The sequence below is a fragment of the Haliotis cracherodii genome, unplaced genomic scaffold (genome assembly GCF_022045235.1).
Source record: "Haliotis cracherodii isolate W230 unplaced genomic scaffold, xgHalCrac1.p SCAF_10, whole genome shotgun sequence".
In the NCBI taxonomy this organism is placed as follows: Eukaryota; Metazoa; Mollusca; class Gastropoda; order Lepetellida; family Haliotidae; genus Haliotis; species Haliotis cracherodii.
Window position 1 is genome coordinate 12,559,264 of NW_027266265.1, and position 22,169 is coordinate 12,581,432.

At 38.3% G+C, this 22,169-nt stretch overlaps 1 protein-coding gene across 2 annotated transcripts in view; it reads left to right on the forward strand.

Moving 5' to 3' along the window:
- LOC139446576 (zinc finger protein ush-like) overlaps nt 1-9,797 on the forward strand; it is a 48,211-nt gene extending 38,414 nt beyond the window's left edge. The window contains exons 3-7 of one of the 2 annotated variants that reach the window (XM_071227873.1): nt 3,419-3,864; nt 4,139-4,256; nt 4,714-4,929; nt 5,323-5,493; nt 5,874-9,797. In XM_071227873.1, coding sequence (XP_071083974.1) covers nt 3,419-3,864; nt 4,139-4,256; nt 4,714-4,929; nt 5,323-5,493; nt 5,874-8,746 — 3,824 coding nt within the window. In that variant the 3' untranslated portion in view covers nt 8,747-9,797. The remainder of the gene's footprint in view (nt 1-3,418; nt 3,865-4,138; nt 4,257-4,713; nt 4,930-5,322; nt 5,494-5,873) is intronic. The other variant, XM_071227876.1, reaches the window with a different exon arrangement.
- Nucleotides 9,798-22,169: the final 12,372 nt, after the last annotated feature.

Genomic DNA, 22,169 nt, shown 5'->3' on the forward strand with positions numbered 1-22,169 from the left:
ACAAGTAACTCCCAACATAATGTAAATAGGCAAGTTTATTATCAGGTTTGGGCAAGGCTTTGTCAAATGATCTGTGAGTATGATAACAGGTTTTCTTGTTGAGTTATGTGTGTAGTTTCACCTCTAGTAGATTAGAATTCCAATCAAAGCAATAAGCGGACTGGTAAAGTAGAGCAATGAATTCAAATAAATTTGCTCATATTGAAGTTTTCATGCCAAAATATATTTGGTAAATTCAAAATGATAAGGATTAAGTGATGAGTTCTTGGTTGTCACAGGAGAGTAAATGGTTTTAATAGTCCAGTGTAGGGTTATTCCATATGGGATTATTACATGGTATGGTATTAGCGTGTTTGTTTCCTTGTTTGATGATAATTGATGGAAGGCCCTGAACTGTTGAAGGATTTTATAGACTACTCAAAAAAGTTAAAGACCACCTGATTCTTTCATATTACTATAGTTAATCTGTCATGATGAGTAACTGTATTAATATGAAGGAATTGGATGGTTCTTAATCTTTTTTTATGCCATGACAGACCTACTATAATAGGAAAGAATTAGGTTGTCCTTAATCTTTTTTGAGTAGTATATGAAGTTCATTAAGTTTAAAATCCAAAAAACTCAAGTAACAAAAGACTTGAAAACAATACATTATTCAACAATAATTAAGTAAGCTTAAGTGTATGAGTTGACAGCTATTTCACTATCTGTAGGATCTACTCTCATACCATTTGAGATCTTTGAATTTCCAGTACTTAATTCTGCATAACTGGTCAGTAAGTCTACAGAACTCCTTTCATGTGTATCTGTATTTGTATGGAGCTGTCTTCATGAGCAGCAATTTCGAAATGAGAGTTCACCAATTAACTAACTAAATTCATCGGCAATTTACAATCACATGAAGAACCAAGTGATTTCTTGTTGAACCTGATGGCAAGCATTGTCGACAGTCTGTTTATGATTCTGAAATGCCTGACTGCACAGCTAATTCAATCATCCTGTATATTCTGAATCTGACCAATGTGAAAAAGGCTCCATTCACACTACATGATACATAAATGCTAAGATGGTTCTTAGAGCTCTAAAGCTCTAATCATTTTTATCCCCCCCCCCCCCCTACCCCCGGCATATAATGCAGGCAGATGTAGTCATCATCTGGTCTCTCTGTCGGTCCATTCGGCTGTGTGTCCATATTTCGTTTCCGGACATAACTTGGAGCATACATTTCATCCAGATTTGTTGCATACATTAACCAGGGGCTGAAGTAGTGCCTTTTGCTTTGAGGGAGGGGTAGGGGGAGGAGGGGGCATTTGTCATCTTGTGACTCTTGTAACATTGCAACCAAAACAATATACATTGATTTCTTTGAAAGTTTACCAACTTAAAGACAACAGATCCTTCTTATTTTAAGATTGATCCATGAACATTATTAAGAAATAAGTAATGACACCCAATTCAAATTTTGAATGCTGTAATATAATTTTCACTATCTCCCTGAAAATAAGATATCATAAAAGAGACATTTCAAGAAAATTCAATATTTTATTCTATGAATTTAACATAAATTGTTATATTTTAATCATATGTATAAAATATCAAAGCAAGATAAGTCTCCATGTTTCTAGAACATTAACTTGGGAAGCTATAAAAGCTTGATAATGAGGATACTAACTTATTCATGCAATGAAAATTTGTTTCTCCGTTTGTGTAATTGTTGAAACATTAATGAAATCTATCAAACCCCACGTATCATAAACTTCCAAGCCTACTTTTCTATGGCCTGTAGCTGACGTTTGCCTGCCAGATAGGAGCTTTCTGCGATAGTGACTAACGGGTGAACCAATGCTTGAACCGAAGAATCCGTGCAATCAGCCCTCCGCAGGCGTATCTCTTCATCTTTGGACGACCATCATTTATATTCAATGATACACAAACTGACTTGCCTATTTCTTAACCTAACATATCAGATTATGCCGCAATTTTTTTATTTCTTCAAATGCCAACAGATTGTGATGTTTTTGAAAACTGTTTCAGTGCCCATCGCAACAATGCTTCCCTATTTCAGAAACAGTTTATCTAACTGATAAGTGCTGTCTTAAACTTTAAGAGAGTTTTATCAAATATGGAGGCAATTTAATTACCAGATAAATCTCTAGTATAACTCCTTATGTCTTAATCTCTCAGATTGGAGGGGAAATATCAGAGAGACATTTAAATCGAACTGAATGTATGCTTGGAGGGGATGCTATTTGGTGGCTAAGATAGGCATTCTTGAATATTCTGAGTTCGTTGATGATACCATAACATATAATTTCACAACGTATCTCTTGTCTGATAAAATAATCAATTTGGTATTTCAACAAAAAAGAATCTAAGTTTATGATTCATGTTTTGAAGATGAAAGTTCTTTTTGCATCAAACGAAAACACTTTATTTCCCATGAACACTGATTACATTTTTAGATACGTAGAAAACGACAGACTTGCTTCTCATAACAAAAAATTGTTTTTTTCATTTGGATATTCCAGGTGTGTACTGAGCAAGTTTCCTGTTCAACCATGCAATGTACTAGATTATGATATGAGGTGTGTTACAAGTGATATGTGTAATCCTAGCGTATAACTAATGACTTGTACAAAGCATTGTGTGTGATACATTATGTTATACGTTTGGTTTACAGTTCCACCAAAGTAATATTTCCATGAAAACCCAATATGGTCACAAAGTTATTTTAGCTGGAATTTTTCAAGATAGCAATATGAATCTTCAGCTTAGTCTCTTGTATTTCCGAGATATTATCTTGAATGTTCAACTATTTTGAATTTTCAACTAGGTATCTTGAATTTCGGACGATGCCACAATACCAGTCTGTTTCTTGCTTTATGGACCAGCCTACACTAAATTTTTCAATACATGAATAAAAATGCTCTTTTAGATTGAAAATGTGATTATTTTAACATTTAATGTGTAAACCTTTAGTTGAAACATTTGTTTCAAGTGTTTTGTGAAGTAAATTAAAATCAAAACAATATCAATTTTGTGTCTGCCCCTTGACATATTAAACAAGGAAATTGGTAAAACCAGATGTTAAATTTGTCTTGACTACCGGTAATCAAGAAAAGATAAAATGTGCCCTAATAGTGAAATAATAAAACTGTAGGAATAGAGCTACCGTATATATATTTACCGTGTGAAGATAACCTTTTTGTATCTCAGTACCAGTGATATGGTAAAGGGCAATTATATCAATATATCAAATTTTATGGAAACTTGAACGTGTCTTGTTCATATCCTCCCTAGGGCTGACAATGCTACAAGAAATCAAATTAAGTTTTTCAATTGTTTCTTCTTCTGTTTAAAGTCTGTTTTATGTCATGGTTCACTCAAGCCAGATTTTCAAATGAGAATTTTTTGTCAGTTTCAGGAAATGGGGAAACAGCTGGCGAGGGTAGCCCTACAAGTAGTCACCACCAGGGGGAGAATCAAGGGGAAATCACCCAGCTATCTTCACGCTGCATCCAGTCGCCAACACCATCTGACTTAGACCCGAGTGACCGCCATACAGAGACACCTGGTGGGAAGGAAGATCAAAACAATATGTCAGACATGGAAAATGTGCAAGTAAAACAGGAAGTAAATACAGATTCATCAAGTCCGACAATGTTACAGGGCTTAGCAAATCAACTGCAGCTGCCAAAAGATGTTCTGTATTTGAAACGAGTTGAGATAACAATGCACGGAAACACGGCTGTGTGCTGGGTGGTCTGTTGTGCCATTCCACTCCAAGCTGGAAGCAGTTTGGGACCCTTTCAAGGGGAGATAACCTCAGCCGATAAAGTCAGAGTTGGCGATTTGATACTACAGGTGAACATCATTCTACTAAATTCTATGCCATTTTCTTGCAGATGTTTAAACTCATAATTTTATCAAGTCTATGCTACAACAATATATGAACTATGAACCCTCTGAGGGGAATTTTGAATCTGAATTAAACGCTATATTTTGGTGGAAAATCCATTGCTAGATATGTATAGTATTTTCAAAGGGAGGAGTCAATTTTCTAAGCACATCTTGATCATTCAGTCATAAAACTAGCAATTATTGAGCAATATGTGATGAGATATATTTTATTTCTCAGTTTTCTGGGAAAACGGAGCCGATACTTGTGAATGTGACCGCTCAGTCTGGGGCCTGGCTAGCCTTGCTGAGAACTGCCACCAACAACACTGTCAAAAACACTTGTGTACATCTTGAAGGTGAGGAAGCTGTTGTTTATCACGGTACTGGGTCAAAGACAAAGGCTCAATGATTGGTACAAGTGACGATTCGAGTTAGAATAGGTCTTCAGCCAACCCATGCTTGTCATAAGAGGCGACTAACAGTATCGGCTGGTCTGACTTGCATGTCTTCCAGCACCAATTGCATAGATCTATGCTCATGACGTCAATCACTGGATTGTCTGGTATAGACTTGATTATTTACAGACCACCGTCATATAGCTGGAATATTGCTGAGTGAATATTGTGTTTCTAAGATGCTTTTCTAAATGATCAAAGGTGCCGAGAGTAGTTTACCCTGCAAATAAAGTGCACTTTTTTAGTTCAAGGCAAAACTACACTACACAGGGGGTAGAGCAAACTTTATTTCTTAAACAACTTTTCTTTTCTTTGTACAGAGTGAAATTTAACATAGCTGTCACTGTTCTTTCCTCAGGCGACCGAATATGGTGTGAGGTTGTCTCTGACTTGGAGGAAGGCTCAGAGCTGATTGGCTCATTCCTGTACCATGTAGAAAATGAATCTCCCCCTCCACATGCGGAGTCCCCTATACCAGCCCCTCCCCTGCCACCAGTACAGGAGGAAGAACCAGTCAAACCAGAACCGCCTCCAGCACCTGTGTCAAAAAGGTCAAGGTCACCGACAAATCATGGTGAGCACAATGTCAAAATTAGCCCTTGCATTTACCACTTAACTCTCAATACGCTTAATGCAAATGTATTTGCTCAAGACAAATACTGTCTATCTTTCAAGTTTTGTTATGATTATGTTTTTGCTCAGCAATATTTGATGCATAGGTGTAGCTTATGGTTGCTGGTGTGGGTGCAGGTGCAAGAGAGTGAGTGAGTCAGAGAGTAAGCGCCAAGTAGTGTTTGTACTTGTTCTTCATGCGTTTGCATCATATTGCTGCAATTTTGCTAAAATCAGTGTGAAACATCCACTAACATCTAAAACTCTGCTAATCTTGAAGGCATCAAGACCATGCATTTTAACACGGTCTCATTGTGCTAACATTTGAGTATGCCTGGTTTATTTTTATTTTCAGCTGCCCTTATTTATGGTTGTCCATTCTGCAGCGTGAGATTCAGTAGTCCAAGGACGCTTCAAGGTCATCTAGCATACTACTGTTCGAAGAAGCCCCCAGACTTGGGTGAGAAAACTGCCAGGGAGGGAGAAGGCAGCAGTCAGAACGCTGACGATAATGACACAGACGAGGGTAAGAGATGGACCTGATCCTGATTTCTCCAAACCATTCCTGAAAAATTCCACTGAAAAATTTCCAAGAATTTGACAGATTGCAGAAATGTGTTCCATTTCAAACAAATTTTTGTGTGTCTTTAAGGGGCATTACTATTAATAAAATAGCAAACTATCTATTGAACACTGAATATGACAAAATACCATCCAATAAAAACAAGACAAATTTTGAGGAATGCCATGGTAAATGAGGTAATTTTGGTTCATGAAAATTTTCATGCTTTGGTCGTATCCTTCCTATTATTTTCTTTGATGTGTGGTAGAAAGAAATACAAAGTAAAAATACTTACGACAAAACCTGCCAGACCTAAGTTTTATCAAAGATCCTATTTATTTCAGACTCTAAACCAGACGCTTCAGTGGCAATGGATGAAGACGAGAAATCAAAGCTAAAAAGGCCTTTGGAGAGTGATGGTTCTTCCTATAAACAGGATCAAGATTCTCCACCAGCTAAAGTTTCCAAAATGGGTCAAATGTTCAAATGCCCCCACTGTTCATACACAGCAGACAAACTGTCAAGCCTTAACCGTCACCGCCGCATCCACAACCGACCTTCAGACGACACTGATGATGTTGGGAGTGTCCCGGTACCCCTAAGTGAGACCTACTGCAAAGACTGCAATATACAATTCTCATCTCTAAGCACTTTCAAAGGTCACAAGGAATTCTACTGCAACAAAAGAAATGGATCTGACCGATCGGAAACCCCAAAGAAAGAGTCTTGGGAAGACAAAATCGGAGCTGAAAGCACGTCATCTCATAGTTCTCCTACTTCACAACCATCGGAGCCACACAGGAATATTTTCCTCCCTTCTGGGCCAATCATGACACAGACTGTTATTTCTGCTGTGTCATCTGCCGCTGTAATGCCAGGGCAGACGGCAGTTATATTTGCTGCTCCTGTTATGGCAACCAGTGATATGGGTATCACCATGCCAACAGTGATTGTCCAACCGGTAATTGCTCCTCCTCCTGTGTGTTCTTCATCTGCTGCCTTGAAAGAACCTCCTCTGTCTCCAACAAAAGTACCAACTGAGGCACACCAGAAGTCAAAATCGGCTGCATTGTGTTCAGAAAAACCTCTGGACTTGAGCACAAAGAAAGACGACAGTCCTGAGAAAGAGAAATCTCCAAAGAAGATCTTAAACATGGCAAAAGACTCTCTCAAACTCATCACGAGTCAGGCTATTCTCAAAGAATTTCCCTCACTCATAGAGTGCAAGTCTCCACCTTTAACTTCCCCGAAATCTGTTACCTCCAACCACTCAAGATCACCTCACGAAAGTTCAAGGTCACCCCAGCTAGCTTCAAGATCTAAGTCACCACAGAACACGTCACCAAGTTTGTCATCTCGGTCAAGGTCACCGGAGCATATACGACACAGAACAAGTCCGTACCTACAGGGCCTAGCCCCCCACTTCCTGCCGATGTCTGTGGCAGGCGTGACAGCCCAGGCAGTTGCAGCACTGCAGCCTCCCACAGCTGTAGCGACCATCAGCAAATGTGCTGACTGTAACATAGTGTTTTACAAACACGAAAACTATCTCATCCACAGAGAACACTACTGTTCAGGGAAAAAGGCAAAATTTTCCTCTCCCCCAAAATCAGAGAGTTTGAGAAGCCCAAAGAGTAGTTCCGAGTCTGGTTCCCCAACACGCACGGAAATGTTGACTTCTAACGCTGACCAACAGAAGGAAGCAGAGGCAGACATAGATTCATCTGAGGATATCTATTATCGCTTCTTTTGTGTCCCTTGCAAGATCAAGTTCAGCTCAGCAAGCACTCTGAAGGCTCACAAAGAGTTTTACTGCCCACATGGTAAGGATAGTGGTCACTCCATAGTCATTCAAGCTACTGAATCTAAGGAAGAATCTCCTACACCTAAAACACCAGTTACCCCAGAAATTGTGGACTTCCGATGTGATAGGTGCGAGAGTGTGTTCACGACATCTCGACTCCTGAAGCTCCATCTGTGTAGTGGCGAGTCCACATCCATGCCGCTCTTTAGATGTCCACATTGTGACTACGTCACTCAGACTGATACCAGACTTTCAGACCATATGAAGGTACACGCGCCAACAAGGGCATTCAGGTGTACTGTATGTGGTTACCGTGGCAACACAGTTCGGGGGATGCGAATGCATGGAAAAAGTCATATTGACAATGGTGAAGAGTTCACCGACGATAGCATGATAGAGTATGAAGAACCAGCGCTGATGCCCATTCAGACAAATGGCCAGACCTCCCATGGCCCTGTGGACATGGAGGCTGAGCTGATTAGATTAAAGAATGAACCATACAAGAGACGCAGATCTCGTAAATCATTTGAAAAGACGGAATACATCCTCTCCCCTGGTTCACTCCAACAAACACAACACTGCCCGGTGTGTCGTGAGGCTTTCCCCAATCTGAAGTTCCTCAATGTCCATATGCGAATCCATGAGATGGCCCTGAAATACCAGCAGGACTTGCTCAAATGCCACAAGTGTTCATACTTGGCCAAGTCAAAAGAAGACCTTATATTTCACATGAAGGACATCCACACACCTCCACAGTCAAGCCCTAGTCCTACAAGCCTCAAGACATCTCCCACCCCCCAGCAAAGACCTCCAAGTCAGGAGAGGATAATACACATAAAACAGGAACCTATTGACCCTGGATTTGATGATGCTTTTGAGAAAGATAATGACAGGGAAAGGGATCTTTCCCCTTCCAGTCCAAATAAAGAGAATGTAAAGCGTGAAAACATTCAGGACAGATCCTACACCCCTAAGTCTGATGGTACGCAGAGTGTACGAGCATCTCCATTCTCTCGTGTGTCCCCCAACTCCCATCTCTCCCCCCTCAACCCTCCCGCATCACCCCCTATCAAATCTCAACCCAAATCGCCCATGGATGGAGCCTCCAACGGATCAGGGCACGATAAGCATTCTCCGGATATTTCCCGGAAGGACATGTCAAATGGCTCCGGACCACATTCCATTATGTTCCCTTCCGGGCCTGTGTTTCCATACTTCCTGATTCCACCCTCGAGTGTGGGAACATCAGTTGTCTCCCCTGAACCCACCTCACCAAAGACAGAAAAAGGTCCAAAGTATTGCAAGAATTGTGATATTAGTTTCACGTACCTGGCCACCTTCTTGGCCCACAAGAAGTATTACTGTACTGCAGCCAAGACAAGCGAGGAACTCAGTCCCTCTGCCAGTGCTTAGCTAGTCTACCAGGTTTGGTTACGAAAAGGAATGTGTAACTAATCTCTCAAGTGATTGGTTGAAAAATTTGACTGTGTAACTAGTCATGCTGTGTGATTGGTCAAGCTTGAGCATGTCCCTACCTCTTTCACACCAAACAAATCAGAAAAGGAGGCATTGGTCAAGAAGCAAACATGAATTATTATATATATATTATTACTCAAACTTATTACCGTACATGGTATAATTAGCACTCTCCCCCACCCCATTTATTTATCACTGTTATTTATATCTTATCATTGCATACTTGCATACATTCTGATAAGAGTACCTTATATAATATTGAGTATAGCAATCCTGACCAAACACAATGATTCCTGTGAATCCTACCTTATGAACTGATGAGCTCTCAAGTCACCAGCTGTCAAGGATGTCAAACTATGAAACATTGTACAATGAAACCCTGTTATTCTGGATCCTGTCAAACACTGTCAATTTGTCTGGATTAACAAATTCCTGGATTTTAGAATTGTGGTTACACTGTAAAATTACATATAAGGTTTAATGATGTTTCAGTGTATTATAAGAATGTCTCCCAATAAGTGCTCCTTTAGTTTCTGACATGGTTAGTCCAGGGTCCAGATTAACAAAGTGTCCCTGTATTGTAACACATTCTCCTTATAAGTGCTCCTTTAGTTTCTGACATGGTTAGTCCAGGGTCCAGATTAACGGGTGTAACTGTATTGTAAGAAATGCTCCCAATAAGTGCTTCTGACTTGCCCAGGGTGCTAATTACATCTGCTATGGTTTATATTTGTGCTGTGTTCGCCTGTTATCCAGGGCCTTCTTGTTGTTTCCCTGCTGTTGTATAACATGGTCTGATAGTGCTAATATACAGAACTTTTGTCGGTCTTTGATAGGTGTCTTTCTACTTGACCTATGCGCGTGCACACACACACACACACACACACACACACACACACACACACACACACACACACACAAGCAATTCATATTGAATCTGCAATATGTATGTTACTTTTAGGTACTTACAGTTATGTGTGTATATGTAGTTATTATTTCTTGATAACCTACTCTGTCAGGAACATTAACCTGGTAGCAATAACAAGACTTCTATTTCATATACATGTACCACATGGTTAATCAGATCACAGACAGTGATACACTATAAGTTATTTGTTTGTATGTTTGGAAGAAAGATTTTGAAGTAGAACAAATTGAAATTATTCTGAATGTGTCAGAACATTTGAAACATGACCAATAATTATTTTTCTTCTTCACATGTTGTAGGCCATAAATGCTTTTGGCTTCCTGACTGATATCACAGGAATCTGAAGTTCTGATTAAAATAAGGAAAAAAGGATCTTTTTACTATCAAACATTCCTCTCTCTATATATAAACATATACTGAATAAAAAAGGTTAGGGATCTTGAATATTTTGGGGACTATCTGTTTGTAGTGAAGACTGAGCACACAATTTTATTAAAGATAACCGCAAATATTCATGATCCCTAACTTTTTAGTTCAGTATATTTATCTTCAAGTGGCAGTTGAGAAGCTGTAGTATCAATGACGATATCAAGCTGACTTGTGCATTTCAAATTTTGTATTCCTTCAATGGAACATGTCTACACAGATGATAGTACATTTACCAAGTTCAGCACTTGATAAAGGTTCTAGCTAGCATTTGTACTGAAACTTCACATTAAATAAAGAAGAGGAAATCTATTATAAAAGTTAAGATATACCGTATTCGACGTAATAAGCGCCCAGGGCGCTCTTAAAATTAGAAATAGGGGGCACTTATTAGAATATTATTTTGGTTGAAAATAAATTTCGTGGTTTATGCTGACAGACTAAAATGTTTATATATGACAAATATTTTTCCAGAATTTAATTGTCCATAATTAAGGATGCATATAACACACGAGTGTGTATTATACGCGAATAAATAAGTCTTGTGTACATTGATCAATCGGAAGGGGTGCTTATTGGGATTGTTCACTAGCCAATATATTAGCAAATATCGCCGTGGGCGCTTATTAGAGGGGAGCGCTTATTACGTCGAATGCTGTATTTATGTAGAAAGAAGGAATGGGTAGTGAAGAGGCTTACAATTCTTTTATATCAATTAAACTTGAGAATCCTGTTCTGCAATGATCTGTTCAGTACTATAATCTCAGCTATGGAAATGTATAGATCTGACTACACCTTGAAATGTCCATACACTGCCACATTGAATATACACCTGTGTTTACACTGACAAGGAAACCCTGTCCATGTTATTGTCACCTTTATCAAAATATAGTCGATGGTTTCATTTCATTCAACAGTTTTATATTCAATATGTTCAAAACAAATTCAGAAGATAGGTTTAGCTATTTTTTTTCAATTCATTTGGTATAGAATCTGGAGAAGTTATTATTGATAACAAATATTTGAAATACTTTTTTGAGCCCAGAATGTTGACATGTGGCCAGGCAGAACGTTATGGTCGACATTTGATAGATATTATCATTATTATAGCGATAAACTACATAAAAACTAAATTTGAATATTTGAGATATATGAAAAATATATTGTTTTGTGATAGGGTATCTCGGTGTACAATACAACTACCATATTTGCTGTATTTAGTGCCCTGCTCCCATATATGACACCTGACCAATTCCTAGACCAAACTGTAGGTAATCTTTAAAATTGCCCCCTACTAAGACATAAAATTTTATATGACAGTCCGTATTTTCGTGTGTATATTGCAGAAAGCTCGGAAGGGATATTTTATTGTCTTGGAAGGTCACACATTGCCTTTTTGTTTTGTTTCACTGGTCCGTCGCCCCTACTGAAAAGCAGCTGGATAAGAAATGAAATAAACATAAAAAGATTTATCATCATTATTATGTCTCCCGGTTGTAATTTGGACCCTCTTACACAATATAAAATATTATATATAAATTCCATGTCTACACCACTATCAGAAGCCAGCTGAAGTTTTAACTCTACTTCAGAATGACTTTCATATTTATAAATTAATAAATAATTGACACAGCTATTTATTTTTATTTCGACTGACCTTGTGTTGAAGAGCTGGAATAAATCCGAGAAACAAGAAATTCAATAAGTGTGGCCTAACTATTATCAGAAAGTTTTAGTTTCACTGATGGTTTAACTAAGTATATTCACTACTGCTCGATCTTTGAAAACTGCTTTAACTTGTTTTCAAGTGAACCCCTTTATCAATTTTCTAAGTGCCTAGGGCACTTAATAGGGTAAAATATGGTATATGAAGTAATTATAAGAGTGGATCCTCAATTCTCCAATTTGCTGATTATTTACAGGCTGTCGCCATGACAACATTTGATATGAGGATGTTGAAGGTAAACAGGCATCGCCTACAGCAAAATCAACACAGTGTATCGACAGGGATGAGAAAACAAAGTTCTGCAAACATATGAAAAGGATAAAAGTCTAGTTACATTGTTCCATATATTCACATCACTCCCATGATAAGCTACAAAATCATATCATAAACACATTATTGTGACTGGGTCACTGGGGTGAAATATTGACATTAAGTTTTTATTCAAATTCGAGATAAATAGTCTAAACAAATATACCATGGTTAAGAACGAGGTTTGAAATATCAATACATTTGCAATAACCTTTTTGATGTGATACACTTCATGCATTTCAGTTTGTTGTCTTGTAGTTGCGTATATTGACAATGTATTGCCTTGTCATAAAACTCCTTTATTTCAATATATTTCACTGAATTCAAGTGTTGAAGATCTGCAATAGTTTAGGAACAGCAAATATTAGTGTTAATCAGTTGCTCTGACATCAACAATTACCTCCCTTTTAATGTTCAAAATTGGTACTGATTGTCTGACAACTACTCAGTATGGAAGAATTAAATGATTGCATATGTATCATGTATGAGTTTTCTAAAAATCATAATAATCCATCTTTGTAAATTATAACTTTTCAAATTGTAAATGTTTACTTTAAAATAGTATTACAGGTGGTATATGGCTATTTTTTCTAACGATTTGACAAACATATTAGCAGCTCTGTAGTGGTCTGTGTCTGTTGTAATGATCAAACTCATTATAGCTCCTAGTATTGATTACCCTATACCCAATGTTCCGGGTAAGCACACGAACACAAAACGATTGAATCAGTCATAGCCTCCTAAAAAATGCTGTACTGTGAATGTTTGCAATGCTTGTATTTTCAGGTACCAAAACCTGACTTCTTTAGGGACTGTGTTCCGTTGAACAAAGTGATCTTAGTGCTAAGGTGATCGTAACTCCCATACCTAAACATTGACTTACGATACCCATTACTCTTACGGCACCTTGGTTATTTATTATAGAGGGTGGGGGGTCCTGAGATTGGCCTTAGGACTGTATCATATTTTGCTGCGCGCCCCCCCCCCCCCCCCCCCAATACATATAACATTTTTCTTTCTTTTTCATCCCTGGTACAGCCGCCTCTGCCCAGGCTGTCCGGAGTGCTAATGTCACTGTCCTATCTTACTGTTGTGCCAAACACTGATGGGTGACTAATATGTATACATGTTATCCACCAGGCTGCTGAGCTCCACCTTGTAAACCCTACTCTAGCCTCATCAGAAGCAACTTCACGAAATCAATAAATGACTGCTGTAAGACTGTAAACATATCCGCATATATACCACAGGTAGATTAAACCAGACAATAGTCCCTCATGACCAGGATGTTTATAGGTTTTCCATGCAAACCATAGCAAAATGGTTACCATATTCGCCATCATAAGCACACTGCTCCAATCAGCACCCTTGACCAACTGCTAGATCAATCTGTAAGTAATCTTTATAAGCGCCTAAATCCAAAGATTAAAATGACAGACCATATTTTGATGTGTATATTACAAATTCTTTTCATGAAAGAAATGCAGAAGGGGTTTAGATTGCCATGCAACTATTATCAAAAATGTTTTAGTTTCATCGTTGTTTGCATTGAATTTGTACACTACCTCTCGATCTCAAAACAATTTTAACTTTAACTTATCTTTAAACAGTTTGGATTTATGAGCCCCCTTCCCTTGTCAGTTTTCTGGGCGATTATTATGGTGAATATGGTATTAAATGTGATTTGAAATCTACGACTGGGTAACTGGCAATTAAGAACATTCAGATTAATTCCACAATTATGTGCTATCAATACTGGTTGAAATACATCAATTTGTTAAGTTCGTATGAGGGCTACATATTTATGTCCATGTTACTCATGGCTATATAACTGCTGACTGAACATTTAAGAAATCTGAGATCGGGGTTTCAAATTGGGGAAAAGACAGGGCTTGATTGGAGTTGAATTTGTGGAGTCCAAGTGTCTATGTGTATGAAAGTGCTTTTGTATGTGTTTATATGTCTGTCTCTGGGTCCCTTAGTTCTTTCTGTGTACATTGTAAGTATAAGCCCAAGGCTGTACAATAGATTCCTAATTACCTCTTACAATAGTTATTATATCTTTGCAAATTATGAATCTGCACAACTTATGAAAATAAAAAAATCATGTTAATGATGTTATTTTGGTTATTCTATTTTACATGACGGCCAGGTGGACAGCGTGTTTGTTCAACATGAGCCAGGTTTGTTCCTCTTGTGGCACTTGTCGAGGACATTCTGGTCTGTTTGGTATGCATAGTTGTGTCCCTTAACCATTCCAGGATCCACTGGTCGCAGGTTTGAATCCGACATGTGGCTCATTATGATCCTTATTCTTTTTGCACCTTAGGTTTATCATTTAATTTCTGTGGAATGTCTTCCTCCCATAGCAGACATGCAGTTATTGATTTAAGTTTCCTTAAGAATCAAGTGATTGACATGAGCAATGGACAAGTGAAGATCTGGGTAGGGAATTGGTCTTCAGCAACCCATGCTTGCTGTAAAAGGCGACTATGCTTGTCGTAAGAGGCGACTAAAGGGATCTGGTGGTCAGACTCGCTGACTTGGTTGATGTATGTCATCGTATCCCAATTGCGTAAATTGATGCTTATGATGTCAATCACTGGATTGTCTGGTCCAGACTCAATTATTAACAGATCGCCATCATACAGCTGGAATATTGCGGTAAGGTGTTAAACAAAAAAACAAACAAACAAACAAACAAACAAAGACATGAGCAATGATGACGTGCATCAAAGAAGGCAGCACTGATCACCCTTCCCTGTTACTTGCAACAAGCATGGGTTGCTGAAGACCAATTGTAACCTGGATCTTCATGGGGACTGTAGCTGGTAGCTGTTTAAAGCTTCATGAATCCCATGCCTCTCACTCAATGTGCAGGACAGTGGTAGCTGTCCATGCTTCCATTGTGAGTGAGTGAAGAGAGCTAGTTAGGCGGTGCCACTTGTAGCAATACTCCAGCCATTACGCAGCCAAAGATTTTACTGTTGTGTTTAGTGTTCCGTTCTCAAGTGGATAGAGTGTCTGCCGGGAGAGAGGAAGGTTGGTGGTTCAATCCCTGGCATTGTCATACCAAACCATGTTAAAAGATGGTACTCCTTACCCTGCCTGGGTTCCGGATTAAGAGGATAAAATAAGGACTGGTTGGCTCAGAGTTAGGACACTGTGTCTGAGTAGGGTATCCATGTTAATCTGCTGCTTGGCATCTCAGTGGACTTGCACTATAAAACGGATACTAGTCTGGGCTAGTATTAGCAGCCACAAACAAACACAACAGTACATGGACATTGCTATATAAGTGCCTTAATCATTAATGTAGTCAACCCAATTTCACCTTACTTTATTAATCAATCAGTCAATAATCAATTAGGCTTTTAGTACAACGAGAAAATGTAACTTTTTATCATAATCAACTTGTTGACAAACTGCCAAATATATTTCAGAATGCTTGAACATTAACACAAAATTTCTAAAACAAACTTTAATTGCATGTAAAAAGTCCCATCATGTCGTGTTCAGTGAAGCTTCCCATGGCGAAAACTGCACAAATCGGTTTCAACCTACTGCAAAACGAGCGACATAGGCTAGTTTCATCAGTAAGAAGTGTGGTGAGTAAGACAAATAAAGATAGGCTAAGAAATAAGATAACCTCAAAATTGCCTCCAAAGCCGATAACAGGTAACAGGAAGTGCTCAACCATGTGCGATATCAGCTTCGGCTGATGAGAGATCCCAAAGGGAGACAATCAGCATCTGATAACACTATCTTATCTTCTGCTTGTGATTTGACTATCTTCTGATGTTAACCTTCCGCAGTTTCTTGTGCTTCATCTTGAACTTATCAAACAGATACAACCAGTTTCAAGTGTAACATTTGTCCTAACTTGTCTGACATATATGCCTTCATTAGCACATAAAATGTAAGGTTGAAAACAGCCTTAGCATTCTTAAAAGCTTCTCAAGTTGAGACATGTTCAATAAATGATTTAATCTATGTATCATGCACACTTACCTACTTATGAGTAATGTGTTCATTTTATTATTGCATATTACTGAGGTTATTAAAATCATTCAATTCAACCCAGTCTAAAGTAAAGTCTAATAAATTGCCAATCCAGTTAAAGATTTGCTAATCCATATTTTCTAACACTGGACCAGTCTGAAATAATTTATCAGCACTAGCCAGTCTGGCTAGCTAGATGAATTTTTACTGATGAGAACAACATGTACTGTGATCCATAGTATAAACCCCAGTCACTTAGAAAATAAACAAGGAGGGGTGCTTTTTGAAACCATGAGATAAATTTGTTTTCAGAGATAGAGCAGCAGTGAAATAACTTTGCTCAAATGTCGATGACAATTCTACTCCCCTTGTACTCTGCTGTTTATTGTAGAAGAATTAGGAGATAAACATACTGTGTTTTCAATGTAGAGCTAGGTTACCTGTAGATTTAACCATGGACCCTAAATTTTTTAAGTGTCCATGATTTAAACGCACTAAATTGAATTTGGAACCGAAACCGCAGAGGTTTCAAATGTTAAATTTAGCCCAGTTAAATCTACAGGTAACCTAGCTCTACATTGAAAACACAGTACATTTATCTCCATTTTACCATGACTAAATAAAACGTGAACTCTTTGGTGTTAGCAACTATACTGAGTGAAGCGGCATGGGTTGAGTCCAGTTTTTTGAGTGGGTCATCGATCTGAACAAAATACGGCCCTGTATATACTAAATCAGTTTGTTTACAACGTAATACTACACTCGAACATATGACAGGCATTGAAAGCATATAAGCACAGCAACTTGGTAAGCTAACATGAGGTGGGCATTCCTAAAGAAAACAAAGCAAGCTTTGCAAGGCTTTCGCTCTACATCGAACGTCACCATTATGACGTTATATCGCTCATTGTGACGCAATAGATATGGCGTCACAGTCGCATATAGAAAAGCACCAAAAGTCCAAGCTCTCTGTTGTCTCTAAAAAGTAAATACATTCCCTTTGTAGATTTCTAACGTGTTTTCTGCACGAAATGTATTGCCACACATCCTTTGAATATTGCAGTAACTGCATCTGTTCATTTTGTAACCTGTAATTGTAGATATAATTATTTAAATATGCCTACCGACAATGACTAAAAATAGTACTATTCTATGTATATTAGCTTCCGCGGTGATGTGGTCGTCATACCAGCTGTTTCAATCAGAGGGGGTTTATTGTGATATAATAGCCTCTGATTGACCAATCAGAATCGAATAAATTCCAAATTCAAGGTAGAATCTGTAATATTAACAAGCAAATATGGACTGTTGGGCAGTTAATGGAAGACCCTGGGCTTCTGCAAATGATAATGCCCCGAAAAATAGTGTTACTCTTATAATACTCATAAGCAAATATGGACTGTCACCCAAATGTTCAATCTAAGTAGGGGGTGCTAATAAAGACCACTTACAAATTGGTATAGCGGTTGGTCAGAGGGAGTTTATCGCGCAGGTCACTTTATACAGTGAATTCAGTACTCATTATAAAGTTTTTAACATTTTAAACACTGAGGCGACTATGCTTGTCGTAAGAGGCGACTGATCGGGTGGTCGGACTCGCTGTTGATGCATGTGATTGTGTCCCAACTGCGTGGATCGATGCTCATGATGTCAATATATATCTGTGTATTGTGTTTGTCTGTATCTGTGTGTGTGTGTGTGTCTATATCTGTGTGTGTACTTGTGTGTGTGTGTGTCTACCGTATATCTGCGTATGTGTTTATCTATATCTGTGTGCACGTGTGTGGATCTGTCTGTACTAGTCGAACTGCTATACCATGTACATGTATACCCCATTCAGACACAGTATACTGCCTATGAGCTGATTGGTTTTGGTTTTAGCACATATTCCCATGCACCAGGCAAGGAAACAACAAATACCATGTTCTCAGAAGGGGAATAAATAAGGAAATCATATCAATACGAAAATAGAAATCTTATCCAAACAAAAACACAAATTTTATCAATACTGAAATTCCCAATAGATATCTGTACCCTTCTCACATGAGCCCCACAAAGTGACAGGTCAGCCAAAATTGAGACGGCAGGAGGCAACCTCTTAAACACTTAAGCATCAACAAAAACATCTGTGAGAGGGACCAGGTAATAGCTGTAAAAAGGCTTCTATAAGTTCTTATTTAGTCTTCATTGAAATAAGATGATTAAATATTTACTAGAAGTGTATTTGTATTTTCTTTTCATTTTAGTGCATCTGTTGAAATTATCTACATTGTCTAGGAATATATCAGAGTCAGCAATTGATATAAAACTTGCAATTAAGTTTGTAAATTGCTAGAGGTATCAATAATTTGTACAATCTTAATAAAAATTATTCCATTATATTTAGAATAGTATCCCACCAATAAACGCCCACAATAATGTCCTTACAAAAAAAATCACAAAATATTGCGATAATTAATTAATGAAGACAGCTACATGTGTGCTAATACTCATAACATTAAAACAAGCCATTCTGATGATTAGAAATATTACTTACAGTAAAAAGAAATATTGCAAGGTGTGCTTCTCCATGTCCTGCTATATATTCCCTTGTCAACAGCAGGAAAATCTCGGGCCACATAGTTGGGTACTAAGACTTTTTTTTCTCAAATTTAAAATGCACGTGCTCTATCCCACGTTGGGTGCCATTGTAGTGGCCATAAAATATCCGAGTCCTGTGACGGGATTCGAACCACGGACCTTCTGATCCAAGGTCAGACACCTTGTCCACATGACTACAAGGGTTCCCTGTCTGAAAGGATGTCATCTGTGGCTGAAGGGATACAGCACAAAATAGTGAAACCATAACCTCAAGTTCTGAATGTATCTGATCCAAGGTCAGACACCTTGTCCACATGACTACAAGGGTTCCCTGTCTGAAAGGATGTCATCTGTGGCTGAAGGGATACAGCACAAAATAGTGAAACCATAACCTCAAGTTCTGAATGTATCTGATCCAAGGTCAGACACCTTGTCCACATGACTACAAGGGTTCCCTGTCTGAAAGGATGTCATCTGTGGCTGAAGGGATACAGCACAAAATAGTGAAACCATAACCTCAAGTTCTGAATGTATCTGATCCAAGGTCAGACACCTTGTCCACATGACTACAAGGGTTCCCTGTCTGTAAGGATGTCATCTGTGGCTGAAGGGATACAGCACAAAATAGTGAAACCATAACCTCAAGTTCTGAATGTATCTGATCCAAGGTCAGACACCTTGTCCACATGACTACAAGGGTTCCCTGTCTGTAAGGATGTCATCTGTGGCTGAAGGGATACAGCACAAAATAGTGAAACCATAACCTCAAGTTCTGAATGTATCTGATCCAAGGTCAGACACCTTGTCCACATGACTACAAGGGTTCCCTGTCTGTAAGGATGTCATCTGTGGCTGAAGGGATACAGCACAATATAGTGAAACCATAACCTCAAGTTCTGAATGTATCTGATCCAAGGTCAGACACCTTGTCCACATGACTACAAGGGTTCCCTGTCTGAAAGGATGTCATCTGTGGCTGAAGGGATACAGCCCATTATAGTGAAACCATAACCTCAAGTTCTCAATGTATCTTCATCAGATGAGGTAAAACCAACACATTAAATACACAAAAACAATATTAAGGTACCTGTATCGAAATATAATATATTTTATTAGTTTTAAGATGAACAAAAGAACATGGTAAAATAAAGCCATGCAGTTTATACAAAGGGAATTGTGGAAATCTACATGTACTGTATTTGACATAATAAGCGCCCACAGCGATATTTGCTAATATATTGGCTATTGAAAAATCCCAATTAGCACCCCTTCCGACTGATCAATGTACACAAGACTTATTTATTCGCGTATTATACGCACTCGTGTGTATTATGCACCCTTAATTATGGGCACGAAATTTTTATCTTTCAACTCTGTTTTTTCACCAAAATTATATTCTAATAAGAGCCCCCTATTTCTAATTTTGAGAGCGCCGTGGGCGCTTATTACGTCGATTACAGTATTTAACAAACAGGCACTAATATTGTGCAACGTTGCAATACATGTGCAGCATGCATAACATAAAATAGACAAACTTTGAATAGATGTAACATTTATCTATCTCTGTCAGTCAGTTCTTGTGATATTCAGGGGCGGTCAAGTAGCCTAGTGATTAAAGCGTTCGCTCATCACACCGAAGACCCGGGTTCGATTCCTGACATGGATACAATGTGTGAAGACCATTTCTGTTGTCCCCCACCGTGATATTGCTGGAATATTGCTAAAGGCGGCGTTAAACCATACTCACACACTCACTCTTGTGATGTTCAGCTAATTAAAGTATCTGTTATCATATCATTTCAATATACAAAAATGACTTCAAAATCTGGTTGGCATTACACATCTGATTATCTTAGTGTTGCCATTTGACATGGCTACATTGTGAGGATGGACAAATGAGTACTCGATAACGGGTCGGGTAGCTTAGGACTCGTGTCCAATTTTCAGGACTCGAATACCCCTTCAGGGGAGATAACTCTAGTCGCCTTTCGTAACTCATAAGTCACTTCAAAATGGATGACAAAGCGGACAAACGTTCACATGTTTGGGCGTATTTTGACCTTGATGACACAAAGAAAAAGACCAAATGCCGTCTCTGTGGCATATGTATCAGCTACGCAGGTAGTTCGACGAGTTCCATGAAAAAGCAGGTAAGCCACGCAGGTATTTAATAAAAAACATAATACCTTAGAATACATCAATAGATGTTTGATGACCTTTTATACGCAAAAGCATTACAAACAAGTGGGACAACATTGAACTACGGGTACTCGAGTCCGGTTCGGGTATTGTCTGCCGGGTACTCGAGTTCAGTTTTCGTACCCGGTCGCAACCCTACTATCGATACATCTGTCCAAGATATTGCAAGTCTTATCCATCAAAAAACATTATCAACTGAACTTATCTCGTCACGATTCAAGTACTTTCCCTGTATCAACTTGAAACAAAACCCATAAAAACCCACAGATAACCAACATGACCAACAATCTCCCCACTATCAGTTTATGAAATCATTTATTGGAATACACTAAAAGAAATGTATGCCTGAAGATTGTGATCATGACAGCAGATTATGAAAAGAAATCTATAGTCCTCTAAAAAAGCACCTGGTCTTTCAACTTTTTATAACAGGGCAATGACCGCTCATAAATCAGTGCCTGGAGTTTGATGGAAACCATGTGTATATTACTTTCAGCTCATCTGCAAAACTCCTGGCTTTATTTTGACTTGGTTCTAAATGGATATAATAGGAATTTTATCTATATAATATATAATTCATATATTAATCCATGCATATAAAACTGAAATGAATTAATATAAAATATCAGCTGAGCGAATAATATATTTTTCAACAATACATTTCAGGATTGTGATAAATATGGGTCAAAGGGAGATAACCCTGGGCATGTCAATCAAGTTTGGGCGTTAAAGACTTTCTAGGCACAGGCATTCTCATGTGACTCAAGTTACCATATAACCTGTACTAATGATTTATTTATCAATGATTCATTTAATTAGAGCTGTTAGATTTCTAATAGCTCCTTGCGCTGTTCCCCATAAAATAAGGAATACCATATTCGACGTAATAAGCTTCCCATGGCGATATTTGCTATTTGCTAATATAATGGCAAGTGAACAATCCCAATTAGCACCCCTTCCGATTGATCAGTGTACACAAGACTTGAATATATTCTTTAATAATATGCACCTATGTGTTATATGCACCCTTAATTATGGGCAAGTAAATTCTGGAAAATATATCTGTCGAATATCAACATTTAAGGCTGTCAGCATAAACCACGAAATTAACGATCTTTCAACTCCGTTTTTTTCACCAAAAAAATATTCTAATAAGAGCCCCCTATTTCTAATTTTGAGAGCGCCATGGG